At 33.9% G+C, this 17,205-nt stretch overlaps 1 protein-coding gene and 1 long non-coding RNA gene across 2 annotated transcripts; one reads left to right on the top strand and one right to left on the bottom strand.

Moving 5' to 3' along the window:
• Positions 1 to 5,862: 5,862 nt before the first annotated feature.
• On the top strand, positions 5,863 to 10,074 carry LOC134250742 (low-density lipoprotein receptor-related protein 2-like). The gene is made up of 5 exons (XM_062733109.1): positions 5,863 to 5,890; positions 6,264 to 6,509; positions 9,168 to 9,263; positions 9,495 to 9,646; positions 9,991 to 10,074. The coding sequence occupies exons 1-5, from the start codon at positions 5,863 to 5,865 to the stop codon at positions 10,072 to 10,074; spliced, it is 606 nt and encodes a 201-aa protein (XP_062589093.1).
• Positions 10,075 to 12,944: 2,870 nt separating this feature from the next.
• LOC134250737 (uncharacterized) lies at positions 12,945 to 15,261 on the bottom strand. Its single transcript, XR_009988583.1, has 2 exons — positions 14,104 to 15,261; positions 12,945 to 13,679 (listed from the first exon to the last, which is right to left on the bottom strand). It is a non-coding gene; the product is annotated as an uncharacterized LOC134250737 (long non-coding RNA).
• Positions 15,262 to 17,205: the final 1,944 nt, after the last annotated feature.

Here is a 17,205-nt window from a genome sequence, read left to right as displayed (position 1 = left end):
AAGTGATTTTTCTATGTAAAGAAGTCTTCAAATAATAATAATAAAAAAAACAACTATTGTAAAGTTTATCGAATAAAAGCGTAAGCAGTACATAAACCTGAATTTCGATCCCGATATCAGTCGCTATGTACGTTCACACTTAATCGGGATCGATGTTCACTAATTGCAGCCATACTATTGCATGGCGTGGATCTTCGACGTTTGCGAGTTTGGAATATATTTGTTTGATATTACAGAATCACTTGCTAACACTTGCTGTTGTCAGGACAGGAAGTCTAGATGAAATTTTGTTTGATATGTGTTTGTCTTATTTATCAATAACAACAGTAATAAATCAAGCACATTTAATTTTTTGGTTGTCTTTAAGTTGACATAACAAGACATTCATTGAAAAATTTTCGGACAAGTGAAGTTGAAGTTTGGACAAGTAAATATCTTGGTCACTTGTCCGAATGGACAAGTAGGAAAAAAAGTTAATGTCGAGCCCTGGCTTATATGAATGTTAGAGATATTAGATCACATAAGAATCACACAGTAATTAAATTAATCCATATAATCATGGTTAAATGCAAAGATGACCTTCATAGGAAATGTAAACAAAACAAAGACAAACTTACCAGAATTATCCAATTATATGCCCAATTAAATAATCCAGTGAAATAACATCTCAGCTGATCCTGAAAAAAAGCATACAATATTCAGTGATACACAAATTAACCTCATTTTACAAAGGAAGTAAAGCAACAATTGACAGACAAACAGGACAGAAATGTAAAAGATACCATATATATTTTACCAAAATTTAGTAAACATTTTTTCTGATTTAAATTCAATCACAGAATGACCCATCATAGTAATATTAAATACACTCTGGGTTACATGCAAATTATACCTTACATGAACTGAGAATAAATACCCCATTTACATTCATATAAACTGAATTTTACATAACTAATTACTCTTTTAACTGATGTCACCATTAGTATGTCAGAATATTCAGGGTGTACAAATCATGCATATTCACTTTTAAAGTACTCAATATATATTTTACATGTTGATGTTTGAAATCACTGACTAAATAAAATACATACATGTATATACATGAAGGTTTAAAAAAAAGGGGGGGACACATGTTTATAGATTTACAGAGATGCTCAGACTGAGTTTTTCCCACTTTCATTGGGCCACTGTTGCACCAGAATGTAAAAATATGAGTGACAAATAAGGCAAAAGATTCTGTATATTTCATTAAAAAAGATTTGAGACAAAAGATTCATTGGCATAATATGATCTGATTGATTATCTCCATATCCTTCTTTTGGTCACTGTGATTAAATATTCATAGAAATATTAGAAATGACAACTGAGAATATCACTTTAGTTGTTTTAAAAGCATGTATCAGTATTTTATAAGATATGCTAGGAGTCTCCTCATAAGAATATTTAGAATACTGATCCAATAAAAGGAATGTGAGACAATATGATCATAACTCATGCAAAAAAGATTTATCAACATTTTTGAGGATCTTTTAGTGTCCTAGTGTATTTCAGGGTAAACAATGGCAGTGTTTATATGAATGTTCTAAACATAAGGTATATAACACAGTAATAATGAATAAATACAAAGATGACCTTCATAGAAAATGTATAAAGAAAAGTTTGTTAAAACTTACCATGTAACCAGGTAACTCAGTAGAGTAATATTCATTAAATAATCCAGTGAAATAACATCTAGGCTGATCCAGATTCAGCTGTTCAGAACTTTCTTGGAAGAAAAACGGTAGAAAATCAGTTTTGGTACTGAAATCCATAGGACCATACTGTTATTACATGAAGTCTCAAGCGCTGTGAAAGTCTGTGTTATTGTGTCAAAATAAGCAGCCATCGCGGCTTGTGAAGGGCTAACATGACGTCGCTGCCAAGTTTATGACGTCACAATGCATAGGTAAGCATATTTTTTGCACAAGGCCCTAAACAAACTTGAATCGCTGCCAAGTAATACCTGTGTAGTCAGCATAAAAACGTAGGTCTATCGTATTTTTTGCACAGGGCCCTTACAGATGATGCAACAGGTATAAAAGTCGCTGCCAAAATCGTAGTAGCAGCGTTGTGAATCGTAGTAGCAGCGTATATAGTATAATGTAAACACAGTGTAAACACACCCCCCGTATTTAGGGCCGACTATATGTACTGAATTGACCCGGCTATCCCCCACAGACCCCCTAATCTGCACTCTATTGACCCGGCTATCCCCCAGGGGCTGCACTCCATTGAACCGGCTATCCCCCCCAGAGGCTGCACTCCCTTGACCCGGCTATCCCCCAGACCCCCAATCTGCACTCCCTTGACCCAGCTATCCCCCAGACCCCCCAATCTGCACTCCCTTGACCCGCCTATCCCCCAGCCAATCAGAATCCAGCATTTTTGACCTCATTTGCATAAAAAGTGCACTCAGTTGAACCCCCCATCCAGACCGTTTATACTACTACCGTCGTCTGTACTAAACGGTGCTTGTAACCTTTGGTATTGGCATTGGTAACTCAGTCAGCGAATAATTCGTAAACATGTTTAGAAAATAATAATTATGGCTTAATCTAAATAATATTCTCTTCCATTAGACATAATTCATATAGGCAGCAAAAGAATTGATGACTAAATATAACCATTAAGAGCACCATTTTAAAAAAAATCGTCTTTTAACCTGAATTTCCTCTGTTCTCATATGAAACGATATTTTCTACTGTCCACTCACATTTTATGTATTATCTTTTAATAGTTTAAATATTAAGAGGACAGTCAGAAGTTAAACACTATGCTACCATTTTTTTTAATCATATATAAGGAATTCAAAGAAGTAGTGTTATTTTTATTGTGCACACCCATTCAAATGTGAACATTTATGAAGGTAGACAACTTGTTGAACTTTTACTTTTATTTTTTCGTAATACATAGGAATAAAACTTTAATGAAAATTATCTTTTAAAAATCAAAACCTTTAATCAAAATTTTCAACGTGTTAAACTGATCAATATAGTTTAATTATAAACATTTTAAATGTTATTAAAAGAAATGAAACATATAATTGTCTATGCAAGTTATCAGTTTCATAATTTTATATATACATGTACTATTAAAAAATTAATTTTCTTTGATATTTAAACAAGTGTTATCCTTTCCTTTAATAATTGTAGAAAATTACCATATTCATTAAAACTGAAATATTGGCCTATGTATTCTTTACTGCAGTTCTTATTAATAACACAATAAAAAATTAAGGCCTTTCATAATGTAAAAAAGGAAACATGAGAAATGTCCGATTATTTTCGATTATGAATCGAAACGGTGTTTCCGATTCGATTCGATAATCGATAGTATTTTTCCTCCGATTCTGAAACACTACTCGGCGTTAAACAATATACAATCAATCAACCAACACTAAAGGAACAACACATTTATGTTCAAATTTTAAAAGTCTATTTTGTTATCCAAAACCATTTGCAAAATGAACTAGTGGTACTGTGAGCAATTACCTCACTAAATGATACCCCGGTCTCCCATATGAATATAATGACAGTGTCTTTGTTTTGTTATGGGAAACCCAAATTATGTGTCGGATCAAAAGGTAAAATAGGAGGTCACAGTGGCAATATGTAATAAAGATACTGTGAAAGTTTCATCAAATTTCATTCAGTGGTATGAGAGGAGTTGCGGATAAGAGATGGGTACCCCAAAGCGTAACAGACGGACGGATGGACAAACCGATTACTCTATACCCTTCCGCTTTTCCCTCCCCCTTTTCAAGCAGGGGTATAAAAAACTCTGATATTCAAGACATGTAGCTCTTTAATTTGTGACCTCGTATACATTTGTTGTCTTTTAGGGTAGAAAGGTCATTCTATTAGCAAGAAATTTCTCAAACTTGATCATCTGAAATCACATTGTGTGCATATTTTGGTGAGAAAAGTTATATGCAATTTAAGAGCGCCTGCAGATTCCTCGTGATTCCTATCACTTACAAGCTTTCGTACCAATAGGCCTAAGTCATACCTGATTTCGATCTAGTCAAACTTTTCTTGACAACAAAATTTTCTTGAACACTTCAAGAACTTGATCCACACTTCTTTGTTAGGATAGTTTAAGGTTGTATCAAGAACCGAGGGGGGATTGAAGACAAACATTTTCTTCTTTCAGATTTTGTAAATTTCAAAATTTTTAAATTAATTTTATATACACTGTGCAATACAAAATTATCCGTTCACAGGATGAAATATTTGAGAATCAGTTGAATTTTTGACTGAGAATAACAAAATGCAAATGCAGGGACACAGAATCAGAGCTGGACAATCAAGAAAATTTGTGGTTTACGTATATTATACTGATAATTCTTAATATATATGTTTATATTTGGATATTATAATATATTCAGATTTATATGATGTAACAATTTCTAGCCCTATAATTGGTCGTAGTCAATCATTCTAAAAATCACACTAAGTTATGTTGCACTAGACCTTCCACATGAACATAAACATTTATTTTTTTTCTACGCTGGACTAAAAATAGATCAAGAATTCCCAACAACTGAATGTTCACTCGCCTTAATGCTCGAGGGATACTGCTCTTGGGGTAGCTTAATTTTCATATTGTCCTCAAAACAGCAATTATTATATGATATTATTAACTATTTATATGAAGAAGCAAGGTGAGACAGGTAAAAGGTAAAATGTCTTCGGAATTGTCGTCAAACATTTATCTTAACAACAGAAGTAATTAAACAAAAATCCGTGTTATAAAAATCCTAAGTCATTAACAAAAATATCCTCCAACTTTCATTGCATATTTGAACATTATTTCATGAATAAAAAAATTATTCAAACTGTAATTTATTTTCTGCAAAACGAACCAGAATTAAGCAGTTTTTTACGATTTTTCGAAATTCGAGTGTATAAGACGTCATTTGAATTGCCATTTTGAGCTATGATTAACACATTTCAAATTTATCGACTAAATTTTACGATTTAAAGTGATCAAATTAGTGTTCTATTGTCATTTTACATAGTTGTACTACGCTCAGTAAAATATTCACAAATCCTTTCTCCCATGTAAACGACATTAAGAATTAAATAAATTGAAGAAAAAGATGAATATCCCCCATTTTGAATCGCCATTTTGACTTTAACTTACAGCTGCACTATCATTCAATTGTAGAATAGTGAGATGTAGAGGGAAAAATACAAATCTGCAGTGTATGGATATTTGCAAATGTAAAATCCTGAACAAAGAAGAATATAGAAACAATAGACAAAAAAAGTCAGAAGAAATTCGAATTAAGCATAGAAACGACTAATTTTTCTGAGTTTAACTAAAAATGTTAGCATCCTTTTATAATTTTTATAGTTTTATTACACTGAGTTAGATATTCATTCATTACTTCTCTATTTTGAACGACATTAAGAGAAAAGTAGAAAAATTGGATGTCCGCCATTTTAACCTCTTTAACGCCATTTTCATGAAGGCCAGCATATTTTTTCGGATTTAGCATACTCGAAATAGGTTAAAAAACTATGCTGGACCAAATAATTAAAAAACTATGCTGGACCAAATAATAATTATTTGCCGTTAGAAGTTATTTCTAGCCTTCTTTTTAAAAATCAGGACCAGACTAATTAAGAATGTTTTCACGTGGACTCATAAAAATTTCTTGGAACAATGTGCAGATTTCAACCCGAATTTCCTCTGTTCGTACACGTTAGTGTATTTAGCTAGCTACCTTTGCGCCCCCTCGCTGCGCTCGCTATTATCAGAATTTTCGCGGCGACATTTTTTGGCGCCACGTAAGCACACGGTAAAACTAACCCACTCATGCACGATCTCTCTGAGGAAGATCGAGGTATGATGTGTGCTAGAGCATGGGTTGTCAGTTGAACGATTTTTTTTTCATTTTATTGTTGAATCATATGACAGTTGAATGGAGTTATTGATCGTAGCTGAAGAGCCAATTAACAGGCCTATTGGAGCTTTTGAACTTATAAATACTTGCATGTAACAACATTTATAGAGTAAAATAACAGCTTTAAAAAATATTGTCATTGAAGTTTAATATTATAATATACATGTATGGTGTACATAACAGGCTCGTGATCAATCGCGATAGGTATTGTGAAGAACAAAATCAGCATATACATCGGTTAACTGGTATTAGGCCTAGGCTAATATCGCACAGCACTACCAGAAAGTACATGTGTATGCTTTTTTTATTGCAGGTCTATCAAACATGTCCTCAACAGCTGGCCAAAATGAAATTGTTTGGACACAGTATAGAATGATGAAGAACAAAGCTTTGCCATTAGTTGAGGGGCTGTGGAAAAACTTGCAACCATCTGAGTTTGTGGGAGATTCTCAATGTGTTTCCACCCTGAGAGACAAGGACGATAATCATTGGACAGTGACAAACTGCAGAAAGAAGCTCCCATTCATTTGCAAGGTTTTGGGAGCCCCTAAATCTCCAGGTTTAAACTAAGATTATTTTCTTGTTGTATGTTTTAAACTAATATGTTTTACGGTGTGACCGTTGGGGCGAGCGCAGTTGCAGTGTTTTCCCTTCGTTTCAAAGTAAAGGGTTAGAGATACCCGGTAAGTTGTAACAGGCATAGGGGCTGAGGTTTATGAACAAAATCTCTTTTTTTTCGTCTATTATTTGTCAATTGAAGCGATCAATTTGGCCGGTAACCGGTTCTTAGGGAAAACACTGAGTTGTACCATCAAAAAAAAACTTTAAAAATTAATCAGCCACTTCAAACATCAAGCCTCATGAGACGTCTCGACTAGCTTTGACGTTGCACGATATCAGGGAGCTCGTTGGAGCTTACGGAGACAGCCGAGCATCTGGTTGAAACTATAAATTTGGTTGATAAACATTGCAGATTTATTTTGTGTTTCTTTGCACGATTTCTACAAACTGATAGCCTTTTATGCTTTACGTTATTATTTATTTATTCGCGCAAAGGACATTGGGTAGTAAAGGAATTCCGGGAATGTTTCACAGAGAAATTTGTTTGACGTATGTACAGATTTCATTCCAGTTTTCCTCTGTTCTTACACGTTAGTCTATTGAGCTTGCTTCGCAAGCGTCGCTAGTACTGCTTAATATTATAATGTTAGCAAAAAAACTGTTAGACAGGGGCATTTTAGGCCAACAATAAAAAAATGATTTGTTTGATGTACTTTGACCGAACCATCAAAATCGGGTGTTGCTAAAACGCGGAACGGAAAACGGAACGGAAAGCGGAACGGAACGGAAAACGGAATATATTATTTTGGATTAAATCACTTAAAATACACAAATTTTATCATAAACGATATATCTTGTACATATGCAACCCTCACTATTAAATACAAGTTGATTTTGTCATGCTCAGTCTCTTATTTACGAAAATCGCTAACATAGCATTCACCTAGAATCGAATTTTAAAAGGGGGGGGGGGGTAAACGAACTTGAAAAGTATTTGACAAGCAAAACCACAAAAAGAAGACAATTGTTTGATTCGGGAGGGGAAAAACACAAAAAGAAAACAATTGTTTGATTTGGGAGGGGAATATATCTTTCAGTGCTATATTTTTACACTAACATACTACATTAATTACATTCACAAAAATTGTGAGGATGTCAACTTGAATGAATATTTCCGTAGTGAAAAGGTAATGACTGGGGGGGGGGGGGCAAATATTTGATATCTAGATGAACCATGGTAAGAGAAATAAAATGTAAAAAAAAAAATATTAAGATTACGTTCAGGACAAATCTTTACGTTAAGCTCGAATAAACATCTCTTATACACACTGGTTGTTAAAATTTTATTCAAAATAAAGTAGCTTTCTATATATTTAAATTCTGGATAATTAAAGTAGGAAAACTTTCATGTGGTAGATAAAATGCAGAATCTTTGCATTCAGTGAAGTTAAATTATGTTTGTTTGCGGTACATATGTCTGTATGTTTAGGGGGGTGTATATGAATGACCCCGAAAAAATGAGTTTGTTTTCCCACTCTTCGGAAAGGTCTGAGAAGTTGTAATAGGTCTGCCCCCTTTTTGTTTTCAAAATATACAAAAGGTTTAATAAATTAATTTTTAATGTGGCTGTGGGCCCCTACACAGACTCGAAACTGCCAACCCCCTTTCATGATTCGCGAATTCAACACTGCATGCACAATCTGAATATCATAAGTAGTAATTTTTGTCTTTACAGAAATTGACATTGGAAACAAATTGAAACAGGGGGTGGCAAGGGGGGGGTGGGTCAGTAAAAAAATTTCCTACATACAACAAATTTGACAAGCAAAAAAAGGGGGATATGTCCTTTGCCCAAACACGAAAATCCTATTTCGTGGAAGGGGGGATTTCTTTCAGTTCCATATTTTTTCCACGGAGGGTGTGTATGACTCATGATTATATAATAGTTTACAATAAATTTTTATTAGAAATGACTTTTACATCAGGAATATTGCTCTTTTATCTGATTTATATCGAATCTGTTATTTGTTTGACAGAAATTTTCCGTTTTCCATTCCGTTCCGCTTTCCGTTCCGTTTTCCGTTCCGCGTTTTAGCAACACCCATCAAAATCGCCTCTACGCGATCATTTTTTTCAGAATTTTGAATTTTGAATGTTTTTTTCAGTTTCTAACTTTCCATAGTATAATTTCTCTACAATGCTTTTTGTTTAAATTTTTTATAGCAATAAAATAATCTGTATAGCTATCCTGTGTGAAATGAAAACACAATGAGTCTGTGATTTTTATGACAGTTATAATTTTGTCCAATTCTGGAAAGCCCCCCCCCCCAAAAAAAGAGAAAAAGTAAAAAAAACTACCTACCTACCTACCCACCTTGAAAAGTGTGGATTGGAGTACATCAAACAAAATTATTTTAAATGATGGCCTTAATTTGAAGTTTATGACATTTAAATACTACAATTTTTTCAAATTAATTATTAAATTTCAATGAAAACGTAAACTTTTCTAACTCAGATTTTTGTAAGAAATATCTTGACATATGTTAGGTATATCTAAAACCATTTATTTTGACAAAAATGTCATTATCCATGAACCTTATGAACAGCTCTTGTACAGGGTATTGTATATTCATTTATGAAATGTCGTTTATTTCAGATTCAATGTATTGTGGAAATGGGGGTTACATAAACCAGAAGTGGCAATGTGATGGACAGAATGACTGTGGAGATATGTCTGATGAAGTGAATTGCAGTAGGGAGGACTTGTATATTGTGTCTTTTACCTTAAATCATTTTCTTTTTCATATGAATATCATCTAAGCTTTTGTATTAATTGTTAAGTCAATGACACTGTTCAAGACAAGTTTATCTTAATTTTTTATCAAATGTCAATTTTCATATCTGTTTTAAAATTTTGACAAATGGGATTTAATTTTCTTGTACAAAAAAGAAATGATAAAAAAACCTTGATTTTAATTAACAGGTTCTAGCTGCACAGAATTAAAGATTGTTCAAAAGGGTGGCTCTGGTACAATAACCATGGTTAACGGTAGTCAGCAATCGCCAACATATAAAAATGATGCTTTCTGTACCTGGACACTAAAGGCTCCAATAGGTGTCAGGATAAAGGTTACAGTAAGTGTAGAAAATTCTACATGGTTTTACAAATTATTTACACAATAAGCAAACGTGAAAGAAATTCAAACATCTTTATTAATGCAGAGACATTTAAAGCTATGTTATAAGCTATAATGGTATTAAGAGACCAGAAGAGCTTATATGATAGTAAGGTGTCCGTTGTCCGTCCATCTGTCAGTCTGTTCTTACGAGAGGTACATTGTGGTGTAAAATGAACGTATTTTCCAGCAGCGTGAGGTTATTTTCGTACTGTGGTGTTAACCCCCCAATGAAGAGGTTTATTTACGTTTAAAATTACTTTATGAGGTTGAAAAACCTAAAATTAGATTTAACCTCACAAGACTTTACGGACATTTTTGGACATGTCACAGCCCAAAACGCTCAGACATTCAGAAAACTGCTGTTTAGAGGAGTTCGGTAATTGAATCGAGGCACTCGGATTTCCTCGGATGACTCGTACCTCGCACATAACCTCGGACGTCAACGGTGATCTACCATCTTGCTGATTCAGTCATGTGATCTTATTTGAATTTCTTTCAAATGTCATACATTTGAAATCGGAGTGATTTTGTGGTACACTCAACAGTTTTTTCTTGCTTTCAAAGCCTATTAACATGAGGATGTAATCAAATTATGTTTACGATAAAGAACTGCACAAATTAAGAAACATTTTCGGAGAACGTTATGCAGAGCGAAATATGAAATGAGTGATAAGGCAGTTTCCGGCGAAGAAATGTAAGGATCTGTTGCGTATTCCTCCACTAATCACATCCGAGGTTTGAATGGAGCATAGCGGAGTCAGCCGAGGATTGCCGATTGGAATCGAGGAGTTCCGAATACCTGAGCATGCGCACATATTTTAAACAAACTTCGCCTGCGCGGGATACGGAAGTAGCTGCATTTGGGCACTTTGTATTAGCTTTGAGGAAATTCAGAAACACAAGCAAATGCGGTAAGTTTTTTTTGTTGCTCGACATTGAAATAAAAAAAAAAGCTTTGTACATATATACTGTAGCTAACTTGACACGTTTCAAACATTATGCAATTGTAGAATTTATTGAAAGTCAAGAAAAGTAAACCTGTCCACCAACACGTACCTGTTGAACATGTTGAAAACGGGCTTTTGTTAAAAAAAAGTTGAGTGCAGGGGTGTGCAATTACATGTAGGATCGCCCGACGTTCGGGCCTACCATTTTCAGTATAGTCGAACCCCCAAACGGGGGTAAACGGAAGTAGGAAAATCGTACCCCCAAACGGGGGTACGTGCATGCGCAGACACTCAAAAAAGTGCTATTTTCAGGGAAAACGTGTGGTCCACACGTATCTGGTGAACTGTACTCAGTCAGCTGATCGAACAATACCACCTGTCCATTGTTGTGAACTAGACTGTGAAGCGCAGCGCATATATACCTCCTATAGTGAGTGCGGTGGACCGTTACCTCTGCAGATCCGATTGAGCTCATCAATATCAACATTTAAATAAAAACAAAAATCAAGAGTGCACATCATTGTTTTGTGTGTTTCTCTGTTTCTATTTATTTGTTTGTCTTTATGTATTTGTATTTGCTCTGTTTTTTGTGTGTGCGTATACCGGCCGGTGCTAGTGCGCAAGGTGCGAGAATTGAAGTGTGAAAGAGATCGGGCTCGATATTCCTGTAATTGTGACGTCACGGGTTGTTTCATTTTGTATTTTCGGAATAGGGTCTGTTGTAAGTCTCGTTAACTTTCACTTTCGTTTTCTAACTTCCGGGTACTTGAGCGTTCTTGGAGACAATGGATTACCGCTTGGCATTTAGTTTTAAGCCTCGCGGTGGACTAGCAGAGCCTGTCATGTCGTTTGTTTCCCGATTATTGAAAAGAAGAGGATATAATGGATTGATTAATACAGGTAAACAGCGTTTAACTGCTTTATTGTTTTATTAAACGACGTACATACAAGCCATTCCGAATGGGTCACGATTAGCAGTGTGGTTGGCGAACATTTTAAAGCATAAAGGAAAATTTAGATAGTTTTAAAGCTGAAATAATGTGTTTCCAAACAAATAGGTTCCCTAGAGATTGGTTCCTTAAATTTATTTCATTTATTTAGCACACGGGACGGGTACATAGAATGGGGGGGGGGGGGGCTTAACCAACAAAATAAAGGTAAACACCAATTTTCAATGCTATATTATGTATATATTTGCAATAAAAAGGGGGGCTAAAGCCTATGTATTATACTTGAATTACAGTAGAAATAAATAGATTTACTTGTTATGTACTCTATCCAGAAATAAAAATGTCAAATATTACTTCTTTCATGTAAACAGGGATGTATACACTATATATATTCAATTTCAATATAACTTGTATAGCCTTATGACTCCCTTCCCGAATACTCTTACAATTATGAGACAGACTTTTTTTTTCTTTCTTAAAATAGGAATTAGAAATAGGAATATTTTTAATGAAGGCATTTGTCAGATAGATCAATCTAACGTTGTCTCCAAAAAGGCAATGACTGGGTCCATAGGACATTCATCCTTCAACGATAGAATATTTTATCTACATTTGTCATCATATTTTATAGGGATCCAGCAGATATGGAAAAAGGGACAACACTTCGACTGAATGTGTCATCCATATACCGGTATAGATCTGTTCTGTTCATGAGGCATACATACTGTAAATGTATTACATTTGGTGTGTACAATATTTGGTGGAAATTCAATTTTCAACAAGTTATCATACTATTAGATATCTGAATGTGCTAGTTATTAAATTCATATACAAGACATTCAGTGATGTACTTGGATAGGCGGACTATGTTTTCCACTAAATAAAATATATGGCTAAATGTAATATGTTTACATTATGTATAGTATATCTCATAATTCTTATACTCATGAAGAGTGTGACAACTTCCAAGTACTTAATTATGGAATTTATTTTCTTTTGTATTGGGTAAATTTTGGGCTGCTCTTTTCTCTTTCTTCATTATCAAACCTACTAGTTCATTTATTTATCAAATTCACGAAAGCTCACATACAATGATAAATAAATTAAGTTGAATGAACCATAATACTAGTTAAGTTTGGCACATACTTTCTTATTAAATATCAAATTTGATTGGTAAAAACATTTGTTAACAATTACTTTTCTCCTTCGGTGTGCCTAACATTATATCCCCATGATTCAAAATGCATGTTGATAGGTACATGTAACTTCTCCATAAAAATAGCTAACTGTGCAGAGTATTCGCACACTTGTTTCAACGAATGACATTTTCTTAAAAATATATCAGTGTAAAAAGACAAATATTGCATGTTTATTTTGATACACTATACATGAACTTGAGAAAAAAATTAAGGAAGTTGACATTGTATATTTCCTAGTTACTTGTGTAATTAGTTATATATATATATTTAGGATGTACACAGGCATAATATATCACTGTTAATATTTGAGAAAGTATTCATTTTTTGTGTAGATGCTCACTTCCACTTTAATACATTTGCCAGGTTCTTGTGAAAAGTGTTTTATTTGGCACCATTCAGCTACAAATACCCAGTGTACTCTTTGCCGGTGGAATTGTGACCTCAATCAACTGCTCATGACACTGCTAAATGGCAGAGAATTTTCTTCTGAGACAAGCAAATTGTTTCAAACATTTTACACCTGCAGGTTAGTACTTATAAAATTTTGTTTGAAGGAAAATAAAGGCTAACAAGATCTGAAAATACAAGCCAGATGTAGTACAAAAGTGTTGATACAAGTCATTTAAAATTTTCATTTCTTTGCAGGTAGTGATGAGTGCAACAGAAGTTTTTATCAGGATCTCGTCCGACATCATAGGTACAACTGGTCACTGTGATTTCTTAAATAAGAGGTCATATTGTAAAGGCGTCTAGGCGGTTACATATGTACACGTGGCTCCAAATGATGCTTGACTGTTTTCCTTCACTTTATACGTAAACCTGGATTGGTCTCTGATGCAGTAATATAGAGCCATGTCATGTTTTAAATCCCATCTTCCCACTGTCACAAAGCGCTGAAATAAAATGAATTTGATTTAAATATATATTTTTTGTTTTTATGAAATGTAACAAAACATTTTACAGAAATTAAAATATTCTACAAGTGGAAATTTTAGCGAGATCATGATGCAAATTTAGTGATTTGTCCTTAAAATTTGGTATTTTCTATTTAGGGAGAAGTAATTGTAGCGATTTTTAAAAGATTACTAACTTTATAATATTTGTATATAATTTTCATTAACATAATTATTACACCTTAAACACATTTAATTTTCAGTGATATTCAATTTTAGCAATCTCAGAAAAATAGCTGATAATGCCTCGCTAAAAATTATGCTTATACGGTATTAAAACTACCAATTAAATAAGTATCTTAAAATAAAATGAAAATCTTTTGAAGGTTTTGCATGTCAATTCTTTGCTGATAGGGTTACTTACCTTTAATTATGTCACGACAAGTGAGGCACATGGCTGGTCTTCACGCTGGATGAGTTCTTGATCAAATCAGTGATGTCCTAAGATTTCCAGATAAGCTGACAAAAACCTGTAATTTAGCAAACTTCTGTAAAATGTCATTCGAATTATTGCACAGTTGTTCCAGTATGCATTACTGATAATTTAGGTGTAATGAGTTATAAATCTGGTAAATATCCATTTACTGGATATTTAATACAAATCTTAACCTTCTTCATTAAATTTTATCAATATTTTTACAAGAAAAACAGACTAAAATTGTCCTTTTTATACCAAAAAATGTCTAAGGCCTTTTCATAAAAAAAAATTTGATTTAAAAATATTTGTTTTACACACTGTATTTTCATATCTAGAGTGCCCCTACTAAGGCCAACAATAACAAAATGATTTGTTTGATGTACTCAGCCTTACCCATTAAAATCTGCCCTACCATTAGTAATCATTTTTTCAGCACTTCAATTTTTTTTTTAAAACTTCAACAGATTTCTGAGTCTGTGATTTTTAATATGACAGTTATCAATATTTTTCAATACTGTAAGGCAAAAAAAAAACCTACCAACTAATCTGGATAGTCTGGATACAAACACATATTTAATGATGGCCAATGTTGACAAGTTTATTAGTCATTTTATAAAAAAAAAATTCAATACATGTATATATAATATTATTATTCATTTAAACTGTATACAAGGGTTTCATCCCATTTTAATACTGAGGTGATTACGTTGCACACTGTGGAACATGGAGATGTGGATACTTCATATGAGACCGTTTAAACTATGTCACAGGTACTTGCATGAAAAATATCCCTCACTGCTTAAATTGACAAAGGCTCCGAGTATACGACAAAATTTACATCTCTCCACCATCAAGTGGGTGCGTCTCCATACAAGTGAAAAATTCTTGAGAGGGAAGTTAAACAACAATCAATCGATTAATAGTGAGGTGAGATGACAGTGTAGATGAATCATGGGTAAATGTCTAAAAGAATACCCTGGGGTGGGGCGAGGGTAATGCATTACTGGACATCCATGACCTTTTTGTAATATTTTGATATACAATGTCTTATGAAAATAAATTCTATATATATGTCCTAGAACTTATTCTGTTGCATCTGATCAATTTCATACCTGTATTTGATTTGCATTTTTAAGGAGGCTGATCATTCAAGTCAGTTTAGTCTTATGTGCTTGACTGGATCTTTCAGCAACAGCATCTTTCATCTTTTGTTACTGCCTGGTTCTCTTGTACTTCTGCTATAAAATAAGTTTTAATGTATATAATTGTATGAGATCGATGAATAAATAAAGAGGAGAAAATGCAGCGGACCAGACCGGGATTTGAACCCAGGCCCCCTGAAACTCCGGTCAGGTGCTCTACCAACTGAGCTATCTGGCCACCGGCGATCGAACCCGGCTGACCGCCACATTCCTCCCTCCTTAAAGGTCTTTAGACCCCAACCCAGGCTCATCCCTGGCAGGTCTTTCACCTGACAGTTCCAGGGCATGGCACAGCACCAAATGTAGTAGGAAAGGAGAAATGCACGAAGAAAACTTGTGGCTGGAACGGGAATCGAACCCGGGACCCCTGTATCAGGTCCAGCACAATACCCCGATAAAGGTATATAGCTTGATAAAGCTATATAGCTTTACTAAGGTATTTGAAATACCTTGATCAAGGTATTTTATGGAATGAAAATTCAAAAAAATTCTTTAAAAATTAAATACTGAAAGTCGAGTTCTGAGTTTTTGTCAGTGTGTCCACTTGTGCATGAAAAACACTCTGGTATCAAAAAGAAAGCATAAAATAACGTCTCCTCACATGACACGTTTTTATACTGATTTGTTTATGTTTGAGCACTTTACATGCATGGGTGAATTTACTAACAGCAACTCAGAACTCGACTTTCAGTAATTAATTTTTAAAGAATTTTTTTGAATTTTCATTACATAAAATACCTTGATCAAGGTATTCTAAATACCTTGATAAAGCTATAGGGTGAATTCACCATGCATCGGACACATACCTTGCATCGGACAACTTTAGACAATAAATTCTCTTTCAGCTTAAGAGTTCCGTGTATTAATTTGTTTCTGTCTTGAAGCTGAAGATTTAAATTCTTTAATGATACCGATTGTTATTATCATGTTGTGATAAAAATACCCCTAGAATGGCCTTGAAGTTACGTCATATTTTAACATCATCAAAGGGGAATAACCAGAAATTTATGATTTTGCGATTTTTAGAGTTATCGTTCTTAAAATTCGACTTCAACGGAACGAGTCAGACTTTGGTGAATAAAGTCAAAGATTGGTAATTTTACATAAATTTTAAAGAAATTTCACTTCAATGTTCGTATAATTCTTTTTAGAGCTGGTTTTCACTAGTATGTTCAGTTCTCCGTACATCGGACACAAATTAACCATGCATCGGACACTTTCCGATAGAAAGTGAAGCTCTACCATTTACATACAGAACCCAGCTGATAGCTGTATTTTGCGGAAAAAGAAAATAAAAACTTTATATTTTCAGTCATAATACAAGTTATCGATATATGACTTCTGGAATTTGACTCAATTTATTTCTACAAACCAGAGTATGATAAACCATAAAAAAGGCGCGAATTATCGCATTATAAGCATTTTAAAGCATTTTTAAGGCAGAGTAAGGTCTCTTAAATCGTTCTACATTTGTGCAACGATATCGTCAATTGAATTTAAGTTGAGGGTTAATTCTTAGATAAAAGATAAAGATATATCCATATCAAGCATTTTAAAGCACTTTGATAAAGGTATGTTATTTTTACAGTCAAAATACCGTCTGTCCGATGCATGGTAAACAGTGTCCGATCCATGGTGAATTTTGAGTTATTCCTAAAAACTCGACTTTTGAGGATATTTTCTCAATAAAGGGAATATTATTGTGTCCCAAATTGATATTTTAATCACAAACTAAATGTTAAACTCCATTTTGATAATTTTCCGTCCATAGCAATATCACTAGAACTTGTTGAAGTACAAGGGTATCCGATGCATGGTGAATTCACCCTATAGCTTTATCAAGCTA

This window comes from Saccostrea cucullata, unplaced genomic scaffold (genome assembly GCF_032062105.1).
Source record: "Saccostrea cucullata isolate Sc308-1 unplaced genomic scaffold, CSIRO_AGI_Scuc_v1 ctg13611, whole genome shotgun sequence".
NCBI lineage: Eukaryota > Metazoa > Mollusca > Bivalvia > Ostreida > Ostreidae > Saccostrea > Saccostrea cuccullata.
The sequence above is the reverse complement of the archived record's forward strand: the minus strand, read 5'-3'. Positions and strand labels throughout refer to the sequence as shown.